This window comes from Pelodiscus sinensis, chromosome 21 (assembly GCF_052426305.1).
Source record: "Pelodiscus sinensis isolate ZL-2025 chromosome 21, ASM5242630v1, whole genome shotgun sequence".
Taxonomy (NCBI): Eukaryota; Metazoa; Chordata; order Testudines; family Trionychidae; genus Pelodiscus; species Pelodiscus sinensis.
Genome location: NC_143072.1, coordinates 20,663,412 through 20,683,976, shown reverse-complemented (window position 1 = coordinate 20,683,976; position 20,565 = coordinate 20,663,412). Strand labels below are relative to the sequence as shown.

Here is a 20,565-nt window from a genome sequence, read left to right as displayed (position 1 = left end):
TCAAATGTTTTGCCTTTTTAAAAAGTCTCGTGGAGATGCGTAAGTGTTTGCTCATGCTGGGTCACAGCCTCCGGGGAGAATGGATTCTAGAGATGTAAAATCCTGGTCAATTAGTTGACTGGTTAAACACTAGGTTTAACTAGTTATCTGATTTAAGCTGGGATCCCAGTGGGGGATTGCTGCTGCTGCCTCCCTCTTCCCCGGTCCTGCCGGTTGCCACTTCCCAGCCTCCACTTCCCGGCCGCTCAGAGGCCAGTTGCTCCTTCCCCCTGGCTGTACGAGGACCCCTGCTGCCCAACTGTGTGGGGGCTGCCACTGTCTGACCAGCACCCCCTCCCCCCAAGCTGTGCAGGGGCTGCTGATGCTTGCTGCTGGTCCCAGAGCAGCCCTCTGCCCATGGTGGGCCACAAGCATGGGGATGCTCCAGGTACCAGTTAATCAGTACCCAGAAAGAGTGATGCTTACTGGGTAACTGGTTACTTGGTTACCTGTTCACATCCCTAATGGATACAAATACTTAGATCATTGCATTGTTCTTGATGTAAAATCTGAAATGGGGAGGCAAGAGTAGATCCCTTTTATGCCCCCTTCTGATCTCAGGGACTGTTTGGAAATGGCTTTTGCCCCTTGTGTAAGATTAAAGCACTTCAGTGTTGTTCTAAGCCAGTGGTTCTCAACAAGGGATACCCTGGGGTTTACTTAGAGGTCTTTCAGGGGTTCATCAGCTCATCTACATGATTGCCTAATTTCACAACAGGTTACATAATAAACCCTAATGTAAGTCAGTACAGACTAAAATTTCATACTGACAATGGCTGGTTTATACTGCTCTGTATATTATACACTGAAATGTAAGTACAATATTTATGTTCCAATTGATTTATTTTGTAATTAGATGGGAAAAATGAGAACATAAGGATTTTTTTTCAGTATTTGTGTGTAGGGTTGCCAGATGGTTTACAAAGAATACTGACACCCCCCCCCCCCCAAAAAAAAACACTGGGAAAAAATTCGGGGGGGGGGGGAAGGGGAGATCAAATTTGTCAAGCAAAAAAAAAAAGTGGAGGTGCTGCACCTTTAAATGGCCTTGCGCTCCTCAATCCCCAACCCTCGCCAGACGTGGCAGGGGAAAATTGTATACACTGGGCTTCCGTCCGAGAAAAGTAGGAAATACCGGACATTTCACATATCCGGTATAATAACGGACAGGCCAGGCGAAAACCAGACATCTGGCAACCCTATTTGTGTGCGGTGACACTTTTGTATTTTATATCTGATTTTGTAAGCAAGTAGGTTTTAAGTCTGGTAAAACTTGGGGGTATGCAAGACAAATCAGACGGTTGACGGGGTACAGCAGTCTAGAAGGATTGAAAGCCACTGGTCAATGCTGTTAAACAGCTGAATTGGGGACCAGAATATGGCTCCGAGGACGTGAATGCACAGAACATGTGGATTACAATGTGCAGGTGATATGCTGGGGTGCTTTTCAGAGTCCTGCAATAAAACATAAGAACATAAGAACGGCTGTACTGGGTCAGACCAAAGGTCCTTCTAGCCCAGTATCCTGTCTACCGACAGTGGCCAGCACCAGATGCCCCAGAGAGGGTGGACCGAAGACAATGATCAAGCGATTTGTCTCCTGCCATCCCTCTCCAGCCTCTGACAAACAGAGGCCAAGGACACCATTTTATCCCCTGGCTAATAACCTTTTATGGACCTAACCTCCATGAAATTATCTAGCTTCTCTTTAAACTCTATTATAGTCCTAGCCTTCACAGCCTCCTCTGGCAAGGAGTTCCACAGGTTAAAGGATAAAACTAAGCAAGGACACAAAACACAGTACCAATGTTAATATCTCTTGTGAACATGTGTGAAGATTCTAGTCCACTCAGTATGCAGGCAGGATTTTTTTTACAAAAAAAAAAACCTGAATAAACTCGGGGTCCGATTTCCCTCTGACTTATCCCCATGTAATTCCATTAACTTAAATGAGTTGCTCCTAATTCTCACTGGTGTGAGAGGAGAATCAGGCCCTTAAAAACTACACAAATGAACAATAAATCAAGCCATGTGTATGTGTGAAGCATTCACACTTAAAAGCACATGCACACACAATCCCTTTGTGTCCCATAATGTAATGCTGCTTTATGAGTTTTGCCTCTTAAATTCAGAGGGAAAACGGGACAAACAAACCCAAGCACAATAGAACTGTGAACAATGCATCTAATAATATTCAGCTTCCGTATCTCCCCGCCACAAAGACCTTTTCTTGGGCATCTTGTGAAGGAGAAGAATTTCACCCTGTTCTCACTTGCCAGATTGCTGATACTGGATCATTATGCTTTACACAATGTAGAGATTTGTTGTTCACTATATGCAACGAATCCCAGCGCTCAGAGAGCATGGTATGTGTGTCGTCCTCCCCCCCCCCTTTTTTTAGGGTAATTATGCAACAAAATTCAATGCAAAATGGAACCTGACAGAGTTACAAGTAACAGGGCGTTTTTGGCTGGGATTCAGTTGCTAATTAAAGGTATGACCAAGGGAGCTGACAGCCACATAGGGCCCCTAGGCAAGGTGGAGGGGGAGCCATTCCACATTCTGGAAGGGGCGGGGCCTTGAGCAGAAGGGGTGGGGCTAGGATGGCAAGTGCACCAAGCCAGTCCCGCCAGCCCTTAGTGCCGCCGGGAGTGCAGCGCCTCTTCCCCCCTCCCCCAGTGCTTAGAGCCGACTGGAGGGTGCTGCACAATGCTCCAGTGGCGATAGAAAAGGCCTGGGGCTTAGGGTCCCGCTGTGACCCCCAGGCCCTTTAGAATTGTCAGGCCCTGTGGCAATTCCCCGCTGTTGGTGGGCCTGTGTATGATTCTGTGATTGCACTTCCCCCGGTTTAACCCAGGAGTCGCACTGGACAAGTCTGTGAGCTAACGCTAAGACCAGTGTCAGGGAGGTTGGTTTGTAGTTTGTAGAACAATTGCCCTGCACTGTTAGCCATTTACGTTAATGCAAAACAGGGCTGAAGGGCTATCCAATGATAGTGGTGGCATTTTGAATCTGTTTTGCATGGCGTGATTATGCATGACGCGTGGCATTAGCGAGTTGGGTCTCCAGGCCCTGACTATTATTAATAAATAAATCATTATTTGTATTACCACAGTGCCGAGAGGCCCCAGTGGCAGTCCAGGATGTCAGTGTACTAGGTGCTTGCTCGCTTACGCTGTTTTGTATTTGGTAACTCCATTGATTTAGTGGAATTATTCCTGGTTTATGTTGATGTAGGCGAGCTCAGAATCAGGCCTTGTTTTCATTGCTGGAAAGATGGTTTGGTTTTTTTTAACCTCATTTTTCTTTTTACCCTGAGGTATTATGCACCCCAAGATAAAAAACACAGTGAAAACCTGGCATTTTTGCTTCACTTCAAGATAAATTAGGTAACGTCAACTCCATGCGAGCTTGACCTCACCTAGTTTACCTCATATAAGTACCTAGTCTTACCTGTATTTTTAATGCATGATGGTTCACGTTTGTTAGTTGCCCTGAGGCAAAAAATGCACCTGTTTTTAGCCCAAAGCCTGAAACCCATACTCCATTTACTTTAATGGACTTATTCCTGTGGGAAAAACTGAAACAACAAATAGTCTTGCAGCACCTTTAGAAACTAACAAAAAATGTAGATGGTATGGTGAGCTTTGGTGGGCACAACTGACTCCTGTGGGATTCAATAGAAGAGGCATGAAGAATAAAACTCAGGCCATAAGAACATAAAAATGGCCATACTGGGTCAGACCAAAGGCTCATCTAGCCCAGTATCCTGTCTGCCGACAGTGGCCAGTACCAGGTGCCCCAGAGGGGGTGGACTGAAGACAATGATCAAGCAATTATCTCCTACCATCCTTCTCCAGTCTTTGACAAACAGAGGCTAGGGGTGCCATTCCTTACCCCCTGGCTAATAGCCTTTTATGGATCTGACCTCTATGAATTTATCTAGCTCTTTTTTTTAACTGTTATAGTCCTAGTCTTCACAGCCTCCTCTGGCAAGGAGTTCCACAGGTTGACTGTATTCTGTGTGAAGAACTTTCTTTTATTAGTTTTAAACCTGCTACCCATTAATTTCATTTGGTGTCTTCTAGTTTTTATATTATGGGAACAAGTAAATAACTTTTCTTTAATCACCCTCTCCACACCACTCATGATTTTATAGACCTCTATCATATCCCTCCTCAGTCTCCTCTTTTCTAAACTGAAAAGTCCCAGTCTCTTTAGCCTCTCCTCATATGGGACCCGTTCCAAACCCCTCATCATTATAGTTGCTCTTTTCTGAACCTTTTCTAATGCCAAAATATCTTTTTTGAGGTGAGGAGACCACATCGGTACGCAGTATTCAAGATGTGGGTATACTGTAGTTTTATATAGAGGCGGTAAGATATTCTTCGTCTTATTTTTTTTTATCCCTTTTTAAATAAATCCTAGCATCCTATTTGCCCTTTTGACTGACGCTGCACACTGCATGGACATTTTCAGAGAACTGTCCACGATAACTCCAAGATCTCTTTCCTGATTAGTTGTAGCTAAATTAGCCCCCCATCATATTGTATGTATAGTTGGGGTTATTTTTTTCCAATGTGCATTACTTTACATTTATCCACATTAAATTTCATTTGCCATTTTGTTGCCAAATCACTCAGTTTGGTGAGATCTTTTTGAAGTTCTTCACAGTCTGCTTTGGTCTTGACAGTCTTGAACAGTTTAATATTGTCTGCAAACTTTGCCACCTCACTGCTTACCCCTTTCTCTAGATGATTTATGAATAAGTTGAATAGGATTGGTCCTAGGACTGACCTTAGAGGAATACCACTAGTTACATTCTGAAAATTTACCATTTATTCCTACCCTTTGTTTCGTGTCTTTTAACCAGTTCTCAGTCCATGAAAGGATCTTCCCTCTTATCCCATGACAACCTAATTTACACAAGAGCCTTTGGTGAGGGACCTTGTCAAAGGCTTTCTGGAAATCTAAGTATGCTATATTTACTGGATCCCCCTTGTCCACATGTTTGTTAACCCTTTCAAAGAAGTCTAATAAATTAGTAAGACACGATTCCCTTACAGAAACCATGTTAACATTTGGCCAACAAATTATGTTCTTCTATGTGTCTGACAATTTTATTCTTTACTATTGTTTCAACTAATTTGCCCGGGACTGATGTTAGACTTACTGGTCTGTAATTGCTAAGGTCGCCTCTAGAGCCCTTTTTCAATATTGGCGTTATGTTAGCTGTCTTCCAGGCCAGGTCTGCATTTGTGGAGAAAATCAATTCAAGATGCATAACTCCAGCTACGTGAATTGTGTAGCTGGAGTCAACATATCTTACATCGATATTTCTGGGGCGGTCCCTCAGTGGGAGGTTGATGGGAGAAACTCTCTTATCAACTTCTTCCCTTACCCCTTGCAACAGCAAGCAGTGCCATGGTTGACAGGGGCACCTTCAGGGCTCGATTTAGTGGGTCTTTACTAGACCTGCTAAATTGAACCCCACAAAAATGATCGCTGGAGCATCCATCCTCTGGTAAGTGGAAACATGCCTCAGACATCTTTCTTTTGCTAGCATCACTTGGGGATATAGGGACATTCTCAGTTACACAAAGGCAATAGATTCACTTCAAATGCTACAGCAGCACAGATTGAGCGCTGCAGCTGTGCTGCTATAGCACTGCAGTGTGGATACAGTGGCAGGAGGTGTTCTCCTGTCCGTGTAGTTAATCCACCTGGCAGAGAGATGGTAGCTAGATGGATGGAAGGATTCTTCCATTGACCTTGTGCTGCCTATACCGAGGGTTTGACGCAGCTGTGGGTTTTTCACACCCCGGAGAGGCGTAGCTATGCTGATGGATGTTTTCAAGGTAGTCCAGCCCTAACGCTGCTGTGTACCACTCTAGCAGTGTAAAGCGCTGTTAACGGAGGCATAAATTACCTCCTGGTTGGAACCTGTAAGTACTACTTTAATCCTGAATTGCATTTACACCCACAGGTGTGGGAAGTAAAGGTGTATGCAGTGCTGCAGCATCTTCATGTTTTCCACCTAGCTTCCCTTCCCCAGGGGGCCAGCCCCACCACCAGCTCTACCAGCCCCAGGTCCCAGCCTCCAGGGGGCTCATTTGGGGTCCCACTGGCTGCAGCACCCGAAGGTCCAGGCAACCGGCCCCGGAGGCTGCACTGTTGCAAGTGGTCCTGCCACTGGTCTCAGTCTCTGTAGCTGCCTCTGGATGTGGCTGTGTTGCCAACTTTCCCAAACCAGACAGACCAGATGCCATTTGCTGCAGTGATGTCCGGTCTGGGAGTGTTAGCAAGCCTAGGAGTGACCCCAGCCTCGGGCGATGAGGGGTGAGAACAGGGGTGTGTGTGGGGGAGGGGTGTGTGGCACTGCTCAGCACGCCCACCCTAAATATAGTTCTAGCGCCACCATTTACATCCACCTTTAGTCCCACACTGTGGCCCTTTGATGCTGCCACTGTGGCATTAAGAGGCCTTAAAGTAAATAAAAACCAGGCCCGAGATGCCCATCCATTTCAAGGAAATAAAGGACAAAGGTATGGACAGACTATCAGAGAGAGGTTAACTTGAAAGGACATCACCCTACCCTACAGACTCTTCCTCGTGGGTCAGACTGGTGCATTCGTATCACTGTGCACGTTTTTTGGCACATTTAACGCTTTTTGCTTTTATCACTAGGGCAGGGTTTGGTTCTCTGTTGACTAGCACCTTGTCTTGTCATTTGCACCAGTGCCGAGTGAATTACTCCCTAGCAATCGTGTTCCTGAGCTGACCTGTTTGTGACTTAGGCCTCCCTCCCCCAACGTGTCGGAGGTCTCGCCACCTCCCCGTGGATCAGTAAGTGATCTTTCACTTTGCTGCAGTAGCCTGCAGGATGTGAGCCTGTCTTTTACTCGGATCACTGGGAGCCTGTTCATCTTTGTTTCCAAGCAATATTTGAAAATGTCTTTCCTTTTCAAGTGCTTTGGTTTTTAAATTACTCTTGTTTCGTGTATCGAAGCCCCCGTCCTTCTATCTGGCTTTTATAGTCTCACTCTTTAGAGGTGTTACCCGTGGTTGTTTCTTACATATATTGTCTTTAGTGACACAAACACCTATTTGGAGTTGCTTTGAGTGGGTGTGGATATTGAAAGCTTTGTGAATATTATTTTACATGTCTCTAGCTCAGATACCAGGAGCATGGGGGCATTGTGTGAACCTGGAAAACAGTAGCTCTTTCCCACCCAGCATTTCCAAAGTAAATTTTTATAATGGAGATTGCCTATCTCCTAGAACTGGAAGGGACCTTGAAAGGTCATCAAGTCCAGTCCCCTGCCTTCATAGCAGAACCAAGTACCATCCCTGATGAATTTTTGCCCCAAATCCCTAAATGGCCTCCACAAGGATTGAACTCACAACCCTGGGTTTAGTAGGCCAATGCTCAAACCACTGAGCTATCCCTCCCCCCAAAACATCCTAAGTACTTCCCAAACATCTTCTATATATGTGAGGGAGTTTGTGAGTCTGTCTGTCTGTCTTTGTTCAAAAACTCTGCCTAAATGGTAAGAGCTAGGACCAACACGTTTGGCATGCAGTTCTTCTTATCATAACTTACAGCCAGCTCTGGGTTTGGTTGTGCCAGGACAATGGGATGTGCCTGGATTGGGATTGTTTCTCATAAAACCAAACAGAAAAGAGAAGGAATCACCAAGCAGGTGAAAGGGGCTGGCTGAAGGGCATCACTGCCCCCACCCCAAGCCTCTCACCCCCCAGACACCCTTTAGGGAAGACAGGGGAGCTAAAGCTCCCCTTCCCCAATTTGCATGGGAACATTGCTGGTGTTCTCCTTCCTCAGGGAGTGAGGAAAAAATTGCACACTTTGCGTCACTCCTCACTCTGGCGGAGAAGTGCAGGTGGGTATGGGGGGGCAGACGAACCTGGACCTGCCCCGGCCAGGGGACATGCACCGCTTCCCTGGCTGTGCCCGCTGGAGCTGCAGTGGCCATGGAGAGGCGCTTCTCACCTGGCCCCAACCTGCTGTGGTGACAGAAGGATGGGGGAATCCTCTCACCCCGAGGCAGCCTGCAAATTGAACCCCTCGTCTCCAGCCCCACCCCAGAGCAATGGCAGGGAGGGAGAACCTCTTTTGGGTCAGGGACCACTGACCCACAGAAAAATCAGTTAGGAGCGGTCACACAAAAAACAAACAAAAACCCCACACTGACGTGACTCCCAACTGAGAGAGACACTCCCCGTAGTCCTCTTGCACACCAGAGGCTGGGGGGACCAGCCTAATAGATTTTGTGTGCTTCCAGCCCCGTGGTGGGGCATCAGGGGGGCTGGAGTGCTAGTGCGGGTTCCCCAATATTGGGGGGGACCCTGAGCCTTGGGGGCCACATCTAGGCAAGCAGGGGGCCACATTCAGCCTCTGAGCCTGAGGTTCCCCACCCCAGATTTAAAAACAAAAATTAGTTGAGTTAAGGACCCGAGCCTCTCAAAGAATTTCCCAGACGTTCATGAATAAACCTTCCCTATATACCTGTGAGGCAACTCAGAATTACAGATGGGGAAAATGAGGTACAGTAAGGGCAAAATGTTCAAAGTTAGCCATTGATTTTAGGTACCCACTTCTGAGATTTGTTGTGCTGGATTCTCAGCTGGTTTCGAGCCAGGTTAGCTCTGTTGCCTTTGATGGAATCCCAGCTTTTCCTGACTTTTAAGAGCTGCGAGAATGCAACTCTCCAACTGAAGCCAGTGAGAGCTGAGTATTTCTGAAAATTGGGTTGCAAGAATGAGATGAATCTTTCAAAGTGGAAGCACAGGAAACTGTAACTTTTGAAAATGTGGCTCTGAAAAACAAACAAATGCAATACCCAGGAACAGAGCCTAGACTCTCTGCCCCTCCCCAACTAACACACAAGCAAAAACAAACAACAACAAAACCAACTCCTCACCCAAAATTAAAATTTTGACGAGAGCTGATCAGAAATTGAGCGAAGGAGAGAAAAATCACTTTTTGGGGGGTTAATCTCCCACCCGGTCAAAAATAGATAGCTCAATTAAAAATGTAATGAAAAAATGTGAATATTGAAAAATGTGAAAATCTGTAGGATGTGTGCCTGTCTTTTGCTGGGATCACTGGTAACCTGTTCATCTTTGTAACCCTGATATTTTATGGGAAAGGATTGGGAACAGTTAAGAGAATCTAGATTTATTTACAGATTTGGTTTTTAATTTTCCCCTCCCTCTTCCCCCTCCCCCAAGAAAGTAACTCTTTATAAATTATAATTTAACATTCCGGTTGAGGATTATTTCCAAGAAGGCAGCGTGTGAGCTCTAGCATGCTTTCACTTTGGCTGTGTCTAGACTGGCCAGTTTTTCCGGGAAAATCAGCCGCTGTTCCGGAAAAACTTGCCAACCGTCTACACTGGCCGCTTGAATTTCCGCAAAAGCACTGACTTCCTACTGTAAGAAATCAGTGCTTCTTGCGGAAATACTATTCTGCTCCCGTTCAGGCAAAAGTCCCTTTTGCGCAAAGCTTTTGCGCCAAAGGGCCAGTGTAGACAGCTCAGATTTGTTTTCCGCCAAAAAGCCCTGATCGCGAAAATGGTGATCGGGGCTTTTTTGCGGAAAAGCGCGTCTAGATTGGCACGGTCGCTTTTCCGCAAAAAGTGCTTTTGCAGAAAAGCGTCCATGCCAATCTAGACGCTCTGTTCCGAAAATGCTTTTAATGGAAAACTTTTCCGTTAAAAGCATTTCCAGAAAATCATGCCAATCTAGACGCAGCCTTTGTGTTTTAAAATTAATACACAAGACAAATCTCAAGCAAGGGAATTAGTTCCCAAAATGTACATTATAGTGGGGAAAATCCTGGTTTCATTGAAATCAATGGGAGCTTTGACATTGCCGTCGCTGGGGCGGGATTCATTTCTTCCTGTGCCTTTTCAAACTGCGCTAGTTTTTAATGTTGACGTTCCACTGATGTTTCTTTGACAAGCTGATTGTTGCAGGGAGCTTAGTTTCAATCGCTCATCCCCTCCCGCTACTTGCATGCACAAAGCTGTGCATGTGTGTTTTAAGAGTGGATTTTGCTGTATTAGGCAGGATTCCCCAAAACCCAGGCATGGCTTTTCCTTGTCTTTTGGTTGTGGTTTAAATGACTTACCACTGCGAAGACTGGTTTATACAACAAAACACCTCAGTTAACCTGGGAAGAGGGAAGTCTGATGCACAATGATTCAGTCACTTGAGATCTGTAATACTTGGGAGTCACTCTGGTTGTTGGGCTGAATATGGGGTGGTTGAATGGTGTTTAGTGCTCTCTGACACTCGGGAGGTCAGAATAACCCAGAACTCTCTGACTCTAAAAGCATTAATGATACATTTCAGTCCATTTTGTAGACCTAATCTCTGTAAATATATTGCTTGGTAAGTGAAGAGTAATATTATTTTTTATGTTTATTAATGATTTAATAATCATTTAATAACGTAATAATAATGATTATATATATATATAATTACTATACACTCTGCCCTTTACAAACCAGGAATCATTCTTGTATAGCAATTCCGATGCCCACTCACATGAATGGGAGTCTTTCCATTGACAGCAGTGGCTGCTGGATCTGACACATGGACCTTTAACTGGATCACTTCCTTGTGGGCAGTAGACAGGTCAGGCATCCCAAGGCAAAATTTCACACCTACAGTGCTCGATTGGAAGATCTTTAACTTGAATTCATTCCTCCCCGGGACTGATCCAATTCCCATTGAGGTCATTGGAATAACTCATGTGGTTTACAGAGCTGGATCAGGCCCTAAATTTGCTGTCCATCTTCCGGGTGTAACCGCCACCAGGTAGCTTTGAACCTGGGACCTCTGGAGCTTAGTGTAGGTGCCTCTACAGCTTGAACTATAAAGTTAGTTGGCTCCCTTGTTCTTATCTCTTGCTGCAAGTGGCGTACGTGCCACTACGGGTCAGTGAACCACACTAGGTCTATGTCTACACTGCCAGCTTTGCTTTGCTGGCAGTGCCTATGCAAATGAAGTGCGGGAGAGGAATAAGGATCTTGCACAAAATGGGGTTTTTGCACCAAAAAAAGTCCACACTGTTTGTTTTTGTGCAAAAACAGCATGAATAAATTATGCAAATGAAGTGCAGTGATATGCTAATCCATACGTCATTTGCATAGGCTCTTGTGGCAAAAGTCTCAGTGTAGATGAAACCTAGGTGTGTGGGTTACCAGGGCACAAGACAAAGCTATCTGTTGTACAAGGTTTTCTCTCCTTTGTGTGTGTTTTGTGGGGAATTATTTAATAAGGGCATATGTTTTGTTTGAGTTATCTCCCGCCCCAGTGGCTCGGGACATATTTTGCTTCTTGTTGTTGTTTGTTATAAATGTAGAGGTTGACAATTGTGCGTGCCATGCCAACGGGCTAAATTAAGCAATCTGAATAATAATTACTTCAGTGAACAGTAGTCATCTTGTGCAGAGAAGACGTGCACAGTCCATGCTGGGCCCTGTTTCAGTTTATTCATGCTACTTGGAAATGTGCAATATTTTAAATACCTCTGCACCCAGCAGATTATCTTCTTACTATAAAATACGCCAGGTTGAGCCTCTCTAGTTCGGCAATCTCGGGACCTGACTGGTGCTGAACCAGAGAATTTGCCAAACTACGGGAAGTCAATATTGTCTAGCAGCATTACCAGCACTTCCATTGCTTACTGGGCTCTTAGAAGACATTTAAGGGTAAATTAGAGTTAAAGAGCAGCACAGAACACTGTGTGTGGCTGTAAACAAACTTTATGGCACCGTGGGAAACTTGGCCACACCCATAATACATGGACATCCGGCTAACTAAAATCATGCTGGACCACTTAAGTCGCCAGACCAGACAGTGCTGGACTATAGAGGTTCATCTTGTAGCAGATTAACTCAGCATTGCCCCAGGTCCTTAACTCAATGATGTATTTTTTAAAATAAAAGGAAAAGTACATGTTTTAGTAAATGATTATACTTTTTAATAAACTAAATTTTTATTTTGGATTTCTTTAAAAAAAAGAGATTGTTAAAATGTCTGTTTAATTTTTTTAGTAAATTTTTTAAAATGGGAATTCCATCAAGTGTATTTTTTTCTTTATCCCTAGAAACTCTTACCATTTGCTATGTTTTCACAAAAAAGGATTATAGATAATTGGGTTTCCAATAACATTGTCTTCAAGTTTTCGAACCTTAAGCATTGATTTAGCTGTGCCAAAACAGAGCATTACTCCAAATTTCTCCATTTTATCTCTCTCTTTTTGTAAGATTTACTGAGAAGCAATCCTAGTCCAGGTCCATCCTATGTTTCTGGCTTATCTTGGTTCAGTCTCTTTTAACTTGGGTTCAGTTATGTCAGTTTTCAGGACTGTAATTAATTTGATGATTCTGTCCCTTTTCTGGTTGGTTTTATGAGAAGCAAATCCCATTCCAGGCACATCCCATTTTCCTGGCACAACCAAACCCTTCTGTTGCTTTAAGTTATGATTAGGGATGTTAAATTTTGATTGATCAGCCTATGCTACACATAAGATCAGGCCTCCTCTTGCTAAGACGGGGGCCTGGTTTACTGGGCTGATGTAGCTGCCTTGCTCAGGCATGTGAAAACATCACATTGTTAAACTGAACTGAGTCCTGATAGAGAGATGGCTAAGTCCATGGAGACTTCGTCCATCATCCTCCCACCTCCTGTGGGGGTGGATTTATTGCAGTGATGGAAACTCCCCCTTCCATCTCAATAGTAAGTGTCTACAAGGCTGTGCTCCTGTGGCACAGCTGTAGTGCCGCTGTCGGAGTGCTTGTAGTCCAGACGCAGCCTCTGTGCCTTTCTGCAGAGATGTTTTAAAATCACAAGTCAAGGACCATCATTTTAGTTGTCAGAAGGGGAGATTCTGGAAGCTGTATCTGCCTAGGTCGGATGCAGTGATGCTCAACCGGGAGCACACATCCCCCTGAGATGCAGAAGTGTTCTGGGGGCACATCCGCTCCTCTAGATATTTTCCTGCTTTTACAGCAGGCTCCATAAAGAGCACTACCAAAGTCAGCACAAACTAAAATTCTATACAATGACTTGCGTTAAGTAAGGGCTGTTCAAACAGCTAGCTGGTTAAACGATAATGCTTAACCGATTCACCATTTTAACTTAGGGCCTGCGCCCGGCCCTGCCACAGCCGTGAGGTTCTGTCACGTCCGTGAAGTCCTGCCACCCAGCCAGGTCCCCTCACTGGGGCTGCTCCAGCCAGTGCAGCTGGAGTTCAGCAGCAAGGGCCTTGTGCTTACCAGTATGTTTATCAGTTAACCGTTTAATGTCCCTGTTTTACACTGCTCTATTGACTATAGGCTGAAACATAAGTACAATATTTGTATTCCAGCCATTATATTTTGATGGTAAAAATGAGAAAGTAAGCAGTTTTTCAGTAATAGTGTGCTATGACTTTGGGCAGGGGGTAGGTCCAATTTTGTAAGCGAGTAAGTTTTGGGAGTGCTGTTTTTTTTTGTTTGTTTTGTTTTTCCAAACTAGGTGAAACTTGAGATACATGAGACACATCAGACTCCCGAAAGGGGGACTGCTGTCTGGAAAGATTGAGAGCCATATCCAGCCCACAAGGCGCCCTGCACCCACTCTCCTGCCCCCCTTGGGAAGCTGGCGCTCTAACCTTGCTTGGGGTGTGGGACAGGCGTGCCAGTGCAGGCTTCCTGCTGTGGGGCGGGGGAGAGCTCCGAGCCCATGGCCCACCTGCAAGGTGGTCACAGACCACACTTTGCGAACCATTGACCTAGCAGAATGGGCTTCGATTGGACTGTCTAAGTGCCGGGTGTAATACAAACCAATAGCAAAAGGCCTTGCTGGCCGCTGTCAATAGGTCAGAGAAGGGATTCTAATTGCTTTTCTCTTCCTTTCTCTAGAAATTGGCAGCCGAATGCCAGAGCGCGGGATACCCCGGCACCTTGATTCCCTATAAGTGCGACCTGTCCAACGAAGAGGAGATCCTCTCCATGTTCTCTGCCATCAAGACGCTACACCAAGGGGTGGACGTGTGCATCAATAACGCCGGCTTGGCTCGCCCCGAGCCCCTGCTGTCGGGGAAAACGGAGGGTTGGCGGATGATGATAGATGTGAGTAATACGCATGGGAGATGGTGGGAACGGTGACGGCGTGGACAGAGAGATCCTTGGTCACGGCAAAGACTGGCATTGGGAGGCAGTGACAACAGTCGCCTGCTGGCTGGGTGCTAGGGATGGGAAAATGTGGTTTGCCTGATCCTTGAAGCACCTGGAACGCGTGAGTGATTAGAGGAGGGGAGAGACTGGGAAAAGGGAGCTGAGAGGCAAGGAAATCTCCACTGTTGGAGGTGAGAAATGGAGCAGAGACCAGGTGGCGTGAAAACCAAATACAAAAAGCCGGTGGAGAAATGAGGAGCAGGGCTGGGGAGAGGACACCACTGTTCCCTCTAATCTTTTCCAGCCATGTGTGGAATAAATAGGTTTATGTGCACCGAGACGCGTGCACCACCAGTAGGAACAAAATCCTTGCTGTAGGTGCTCTGCTAATCAGCTGGGCAGCATTTGAATCTCTCCTGGGCGGCCGCCCAAGCGCCCAGCTTACGGGGAATCCTGGAGGACACCCTAATTAAAAAATACGTGGGGGCATATCAGCCTGAGTATTTGTATGGCCTTCATTTCTGTAGTATCTGGGCACCTTACAGTGACTCATAGGTCCCAAGTTGAGGGGCACGAGGGGTGAAACTCACCCAATGCCATGAGTGGAGGGAGCGGGTACCCATAGCAGGGGTCTGTCTCCCCTGACCCCCACTCACTGGCAGCGGTGGGGCATGTGGAGTAACGGCCTCAGCTCGCTGAGCTCCTGCAGTCGCACTGCTCATGGGAGGAGGCAGGGCGGTCCCACACGCACTGGTGGGGGGGTGGAGCAACGCAGCTGGAGAAGCAGTGAGATGGGGCTGTTGCTCTACTTCCCCCACGTACGTGTGTGTGTGTGTGTGTGTGTGTGTGTCATCGCTTGAAAGAGGGTGAAGAGATGGGGTAGGAGCAAAGCAGGGAACGAGGAAAGGGCAGATGTTACAAGGAGGAGGGAAAAAAATTGTTCTCCTGAACCTCTGAGGCTAGGACAAGAAGCAAGGGGCTTAAACTGCAGCAAGGGAGGTTTAGGTTGGACATTAGGAAAAAGTTCCTAACTGTCTGGGTGGTTAAACACTGGAATAAATTGCCCAGGGTGGTTGTGGAATCTCTGTCTCTGGAGATATTTAAGAGTAGTTTAGATAAATGTCTATCAGGGATGGTCTAGACAGTACTGGGTCTCGCCATGAGGGCAGGGGACTGGACTCGATGACCTCTCGAGGTCCCTTCCAGTTCTGGTGTTCTGTGAGTCTGATTCTATATCTCAAGGCCAATTCATTTTCCCAGGTTTTCCTTGGAGGTAGGTTATTAACCACATGCCCTTTGAACGGTGACACAGTTCAGTATTTCCCTTCCAGTCTATTTAAAAAACCCTAATTTTTAAACTAAAATTGGACATTAAATGCCTGGTGCTAGCTTCTGTAGCTAATCCCATTAGTGTCACAGTTTGTTGCAGTGACAGGTGGTACTTTAGGCTGATTCATATTAGGGATGTAAGCGACTAGTTGACTACCCGATAAGTTTAGGCTTATTGGGTCGTCGAGGCACTACTCGACTAGTCGCTTCCCCCCCTGCCTTGCTGCCTCCATCAGAGGCACCAAAGATGTGTCTAGACTACATGGCTCCATTGACGGAGCCATGTAGATGAGGCAGGATGACAAAGGGAAGTGAAGCGATGATTTAAATAATCGCCGCTTCATTTAAATAAAAATGGCCGCCGCGCTGTGCCGATCAGCTGTGTGTCGGCACAGCGCGGCAGTCTAGACGGGGATCTGCTGACCCCAGAACCCTTTGTCATCGCTTCATTTCCCTTTGTTGAGTAAACTAATCAACATGGCTCCGTCGACGGAGCCATGTAATCTAGACGTACCCCAAGGCTACGTCTACACTGGCACCCTTTTCCGGAAATGCTTAAAACAGAACAGTTTTTCCGTTATAAGTATTTCTGGAAAAGCGGGTCTACATTGGCAGGATGCTTTTCCAGAAAAGCACTTTTTCCGGAAAAGCGTCCGTGGCTAATGTAGACGCGCTTTTCCGGAAAAAAGCCCCGATCGTTATTTTCGCGATTGGGGCTTTTTTGCGGAGAAGACTACTGTGCTGTCTACACTGGCCCTTTTCCGGAACAGTTTTTCCAGAAAAGGACTTTTGCCCGAATGGGAGCAGCATAGTTTTTCCGGAAAAACACTGACAATTTTACAGTAGATTGTCATTGCTTTTCCGGAAAAGCAAGCGGCCAGTGTAGCCAGCTCGCAGCTTATTCCGGAAAAGCGGCTGCTTTTCCGGAATAAGTGGCCCAGTGTAGATACAGCCCAAAAGTGGGGGAGAGCAGGAGCTGGTGCTGGGAGGAGCTGGCTTAAAAGCTGGTGCCCCTCAGCTCCATCTCCGTGGGGGCAGAGGCGGAGGGGGAAACGGTGCAAGCGGGGATGGAAGCAGTCCCCACTGCGCCTCTTCCTTTGAAACGTAGAAGAACCGCAGGCAGCTCTTGTAGGCAGAGGTGCAGCAGGATAACGAGCACCTCCCCTTATTGGCTAATTGAAATTTAACATCCCTAATTCATATCAGCCTTATGAGCTACAGATTCCCTTTTCCCCCGGTCTTTATTTCTTCACTTTTTTGTTCAAAATCTGGTTAGAGCTGGATCGTGCGGAACTGATTTCACATGCCGCATTAGGAAATTGTGAAAGTCAATCACTTTATTACCAAAACAGCCTCCTGAGGTATGTACAGACAGTGCCTTGCCTAGTAGGACCACAGTCTGCATTGGAGACGCTACTGTGATATTAATAAGTGCATGTACTTACGGTTCTGTTTTCTGTGCTGCACTGGGCCTTTCAACATTGGAGGCAGAGGTGTGAGGTGATTTAGGGCCTTGCAGCATGAGAGAGACTTTCTGTTTTCACTCCCTCTTCTGGAAGCTTTATTGTTTCAAATGTTAAGTGATGGGAAATGGCAGAGAGGCCTCCTTAGTGGACGTGCCCGTTCTGCTCGTTGTGTTCAGACAACATACCTGCGTGTGTCTGCTCTGGTGTAGCTGCGGCTGTATTGGCCAGGGTGATGTTACACCACCTGTGATAAAGTGGGATATCCAAACATTGTCCAGGGCTTTATTAGCAGCTTGCTGGCAACAGAGTGCTGACCCTCCCTTGTGTCCAGTGAGCCCAGTTTCTGTGACACTTTTAATATGGAAGGGGTGTCCACGGTCATCCTGAGCAAAGCAACTTTACTGAATCTGATTTTTACCCTGAACATAGAAAATGCTACAAAAATAGCTCTGGGCCTTTCTTCCTCTGTGACTATTCCCTATGTCACAGCTGTGATCCCGCAGCCTGGTAATCTCACTCTCGGAACACGGTGGCTGTATATCGCTTTTGGTCCAGCCATGGAGCATTTGCTATCTCTCCCTAATGCCATATCCATCAAAGAGATAACGCTTAGGACTTGCCACCTGTGTGCCTCTATTCAACATCCATCTGGTCTGTTTCTGATGCGCTTTCTGAAACTTTTGAAGTTTCTTGAAACAGAGGCTGCAGGCTCTTTTCATGGGCCATTGGGTCTTCGTGGTGCTGAGAGCAGCATGTGGAGAATTTCTTCAACTGCCCTGCTGGAGGAAAAGTGGGGTTGCTAGATGGTTTTAACAAAAATACCGGACACACTTGACATTATATCACAATCTCCATGACATCTTATTTAGAAAATATGAAAATTTTCTCAAATTTTCTCAATTTGTTTCCCGAAGAGAAAGCTCAAATAATGGGCTGTCCGGTTCAAAACCGGATACCTGGCAACCCTAAGTGTCAGTGAATGCTTTTATTTTGAAGGGTTTTACAGAAACATTTTAAAGTCCAGCTGTGCTGAAGGAGAGAGGGGGAAAAAAAATCCCAAATAACCCTAGATCTCTTTATTAGGAGACACCTATGGCTTTGTAGTAGGGCAGGGCCCTAAGGCCATAGAGAATTCCTCCAGGAGGCTAGTGTGGCCAGTTCCTCCAGAGCCTATCAGGGGACAGGGAGGACTACAAAAGGAGCTGCAAAAACAGAGGCAGCTCGGTTGCAGCCCAGCCCTGGAAGGGAGAAGGTCAAGGCTGGCAGAACCATGGACAGCTCAGAGTGGGGAGCTGTTTAGAACATTATCTCCAGGAGGAGAGCCCAGAAGGCACCACTCTCATACTGGGTGGGGAAACAGACTGAGAAAATGGACTGGACTCAGAGATGCTCTATCAGGGCACAGAATAGGCCCCTGGTAAAGTCTATACCTCCAGGGGTTTGTGATTTCACACAAGGCTGTGTCTTGGCCAGAGGGCTGAGTAGCTGCAAAGCTTTTAAGACTGAGGCAGTGCAGGGTCCTGCACTCAGCCTAATGGGGGCGCTCGCAGGAGGTGAGTGTCCACCCCCGTTAGAGGCCTCAGATTCAATTGGAGGGATTATAATAGGGTTTCTTCTTTCCTCACGTCATTTCTAAGCTTTTTAAGGACTGACTTTTAACAATCCTTCTTCTTCCCATGGTTCCTTCCTTAAAACCTCTTACTGTAGCCCCCTGGTCACCAACAGGTCGATGGCGAGCTACTGGTCGATCTCGAGGCATCGACCAGTCGCTCGCGAGGCGTCCTGTCCGCCCCGCCCCCAATTCCCTCCCACCCCCCAGAAGCTCCACTACTTACCTCAAGAGAAAACGGAGGTAGTGTCGGCTTCAGAAGTCCCGCAGCTTAGCGCCACTTCCGGCAATCCCAGAAGTGCACTTGCTGCTCTGCCGGCCCCCTGCACTGCACAGGAGGGGTGAGTCAGCCCCGCGGGAGGCTCGCAAGGGGGTTTCCCGGCACGCGCGGGGGTTGGCCCCGGGGCAGGCGTGCACTGGTTTCCCTGGGGGGAGGGGAATGCTGGGAGGAGGGAGATGCAGGGGACTCTCTGCCTCCACTGGCAGCCCACTCCCCAGCCTCCACTCCCCAGCAACAGAACGCTGTCCCCACTCCCCTGTCCCCAGTCACAGAACGCTGTCCCCACTCCCCTGTCCCCAGCAACAGAACGCTGTCCTCACTCCCCTGTCCCCAGCAACAGAACGCTGTCCCCGCTCCCCTGTCCCCAGTCACAGAACGCTGTCCCCACTCCCCTGTCCCCAGTCACAGAACGCTGTCCCCACTCCCCTGTCCCCAGCAACAGAACGCTGTCCCCACTCCCCTGTCCCCAGTCACAGAACGCTGTCCCCACTCCCCTGTCCCCAGCAACAGAACGCTGTCCCCACTCCCCTGTCCCCAGCCACAGAACGCTGTTCCCACTCCCCTGTCCCCAGCCACAGAACGCTGTCCTCACTCCCCTGTCCCCAGCCACAGAACGCTGTCCCCACTCCCCTGTCCCCAGCCACAGAACGCTGTCCCCACTCCCCTGTCCCCAGCCACAGAACGCTGTCCCCACTCCTCTGGCCCCAGCCACAGAACTCGGTCCCCATTCCTGTCCCCACTCCCCAAACTCTGTCCCCACTCTCCTGTCCCCAGCTACAGAACTCTGTCCCCATTCCCGTCCCCACGCCCCGAACTCTGTCCCCACTGGCACTCTGTCCCCTGCTGCAGAACCCTGTCCTCTGCCCTCCCAGCACCCTGTTCCCTCTCCCCTGCCCCCAGCCGCAGAACTCTGTCCCCACAAAATGTATAATTCTAAATGCTTCATTTTAGATTTAAATAGCATGAATAAAAAACAGACCATTTATTTCATAACTATAAACACGTGATTTTAATTGTATGTATCGCATAATTTAAAAATAAACTGTTTATCGGAGTGTGTAAGTAAGGGCTGGGGATAGCAAGTGATGGACAGGAGGAGAACAGAGAGGGCGGGGCTTCAAGGAAAGGGGCGGGGTGGTAGATCTTCGCCTGTTTTGAGATTTAAAAAGTGATCTTGGGTGTAAAAAGGTTGGAGACCACTGCTGTAGCCTGAAAGAGGTGTGATCGTTTATTTACTACAGCTCCTCTTGCTCCGCTGCAGGATTCTACATCCTTGTGACCTGAATTATTGTCTGCAGTTTATTCCCCACCTGTATCCTACTCCCCTCCCCGCCAGACCGCAGGTTTCTCAAGGCATGGACCGCATCCCCAGTGTGTCCTCTACAGCCCTGAGAAAGATGTTGGCACTTACCCAACGCACAGCGTTTGAGTTGGATGACGTACGTAGCTATGTGCGGCTGCATCCTGGGGTCTTGCTTTGAATTCTGATGCCACCTCGCTGGAGTGTAACTTACCCCAGTCTCTCTTTGAGATCTACATGGCGGCAGATCATTCCAGTTCTCCTATTGCGGGGTTCCTAAGCTGTCTTCTAAAGCATCTGATCCGGGCCCCTGTCTGAAACAGGATATGGGACTAGGTCAGAGGTGGGCA

At 47.2% G+C, this 20,565-nt stretch overlaps 1 protein-coding gene across 1 annotated transcript in view; it reads left to right on the top strand.

The window, feature by feature from the left end:
* DHRS11 (dehydrogenase/reductase 11) overlaps positions 1-20,565 on the top strand; it is a 93,697-nt gene that overhangs the window by 51,456 nt on the left and 21,676 nt on the right. The window contains exon 2 of the mRNA XM_075904758.2: positions 13,977-14,186. Coding sequence (XP_075760873.2) covers positions 13,977-14,186 — 210 coding nt within the window. The remainder of the gene's footprint in view (positions 1-13,976; positions 14,187-20,565) is intronic.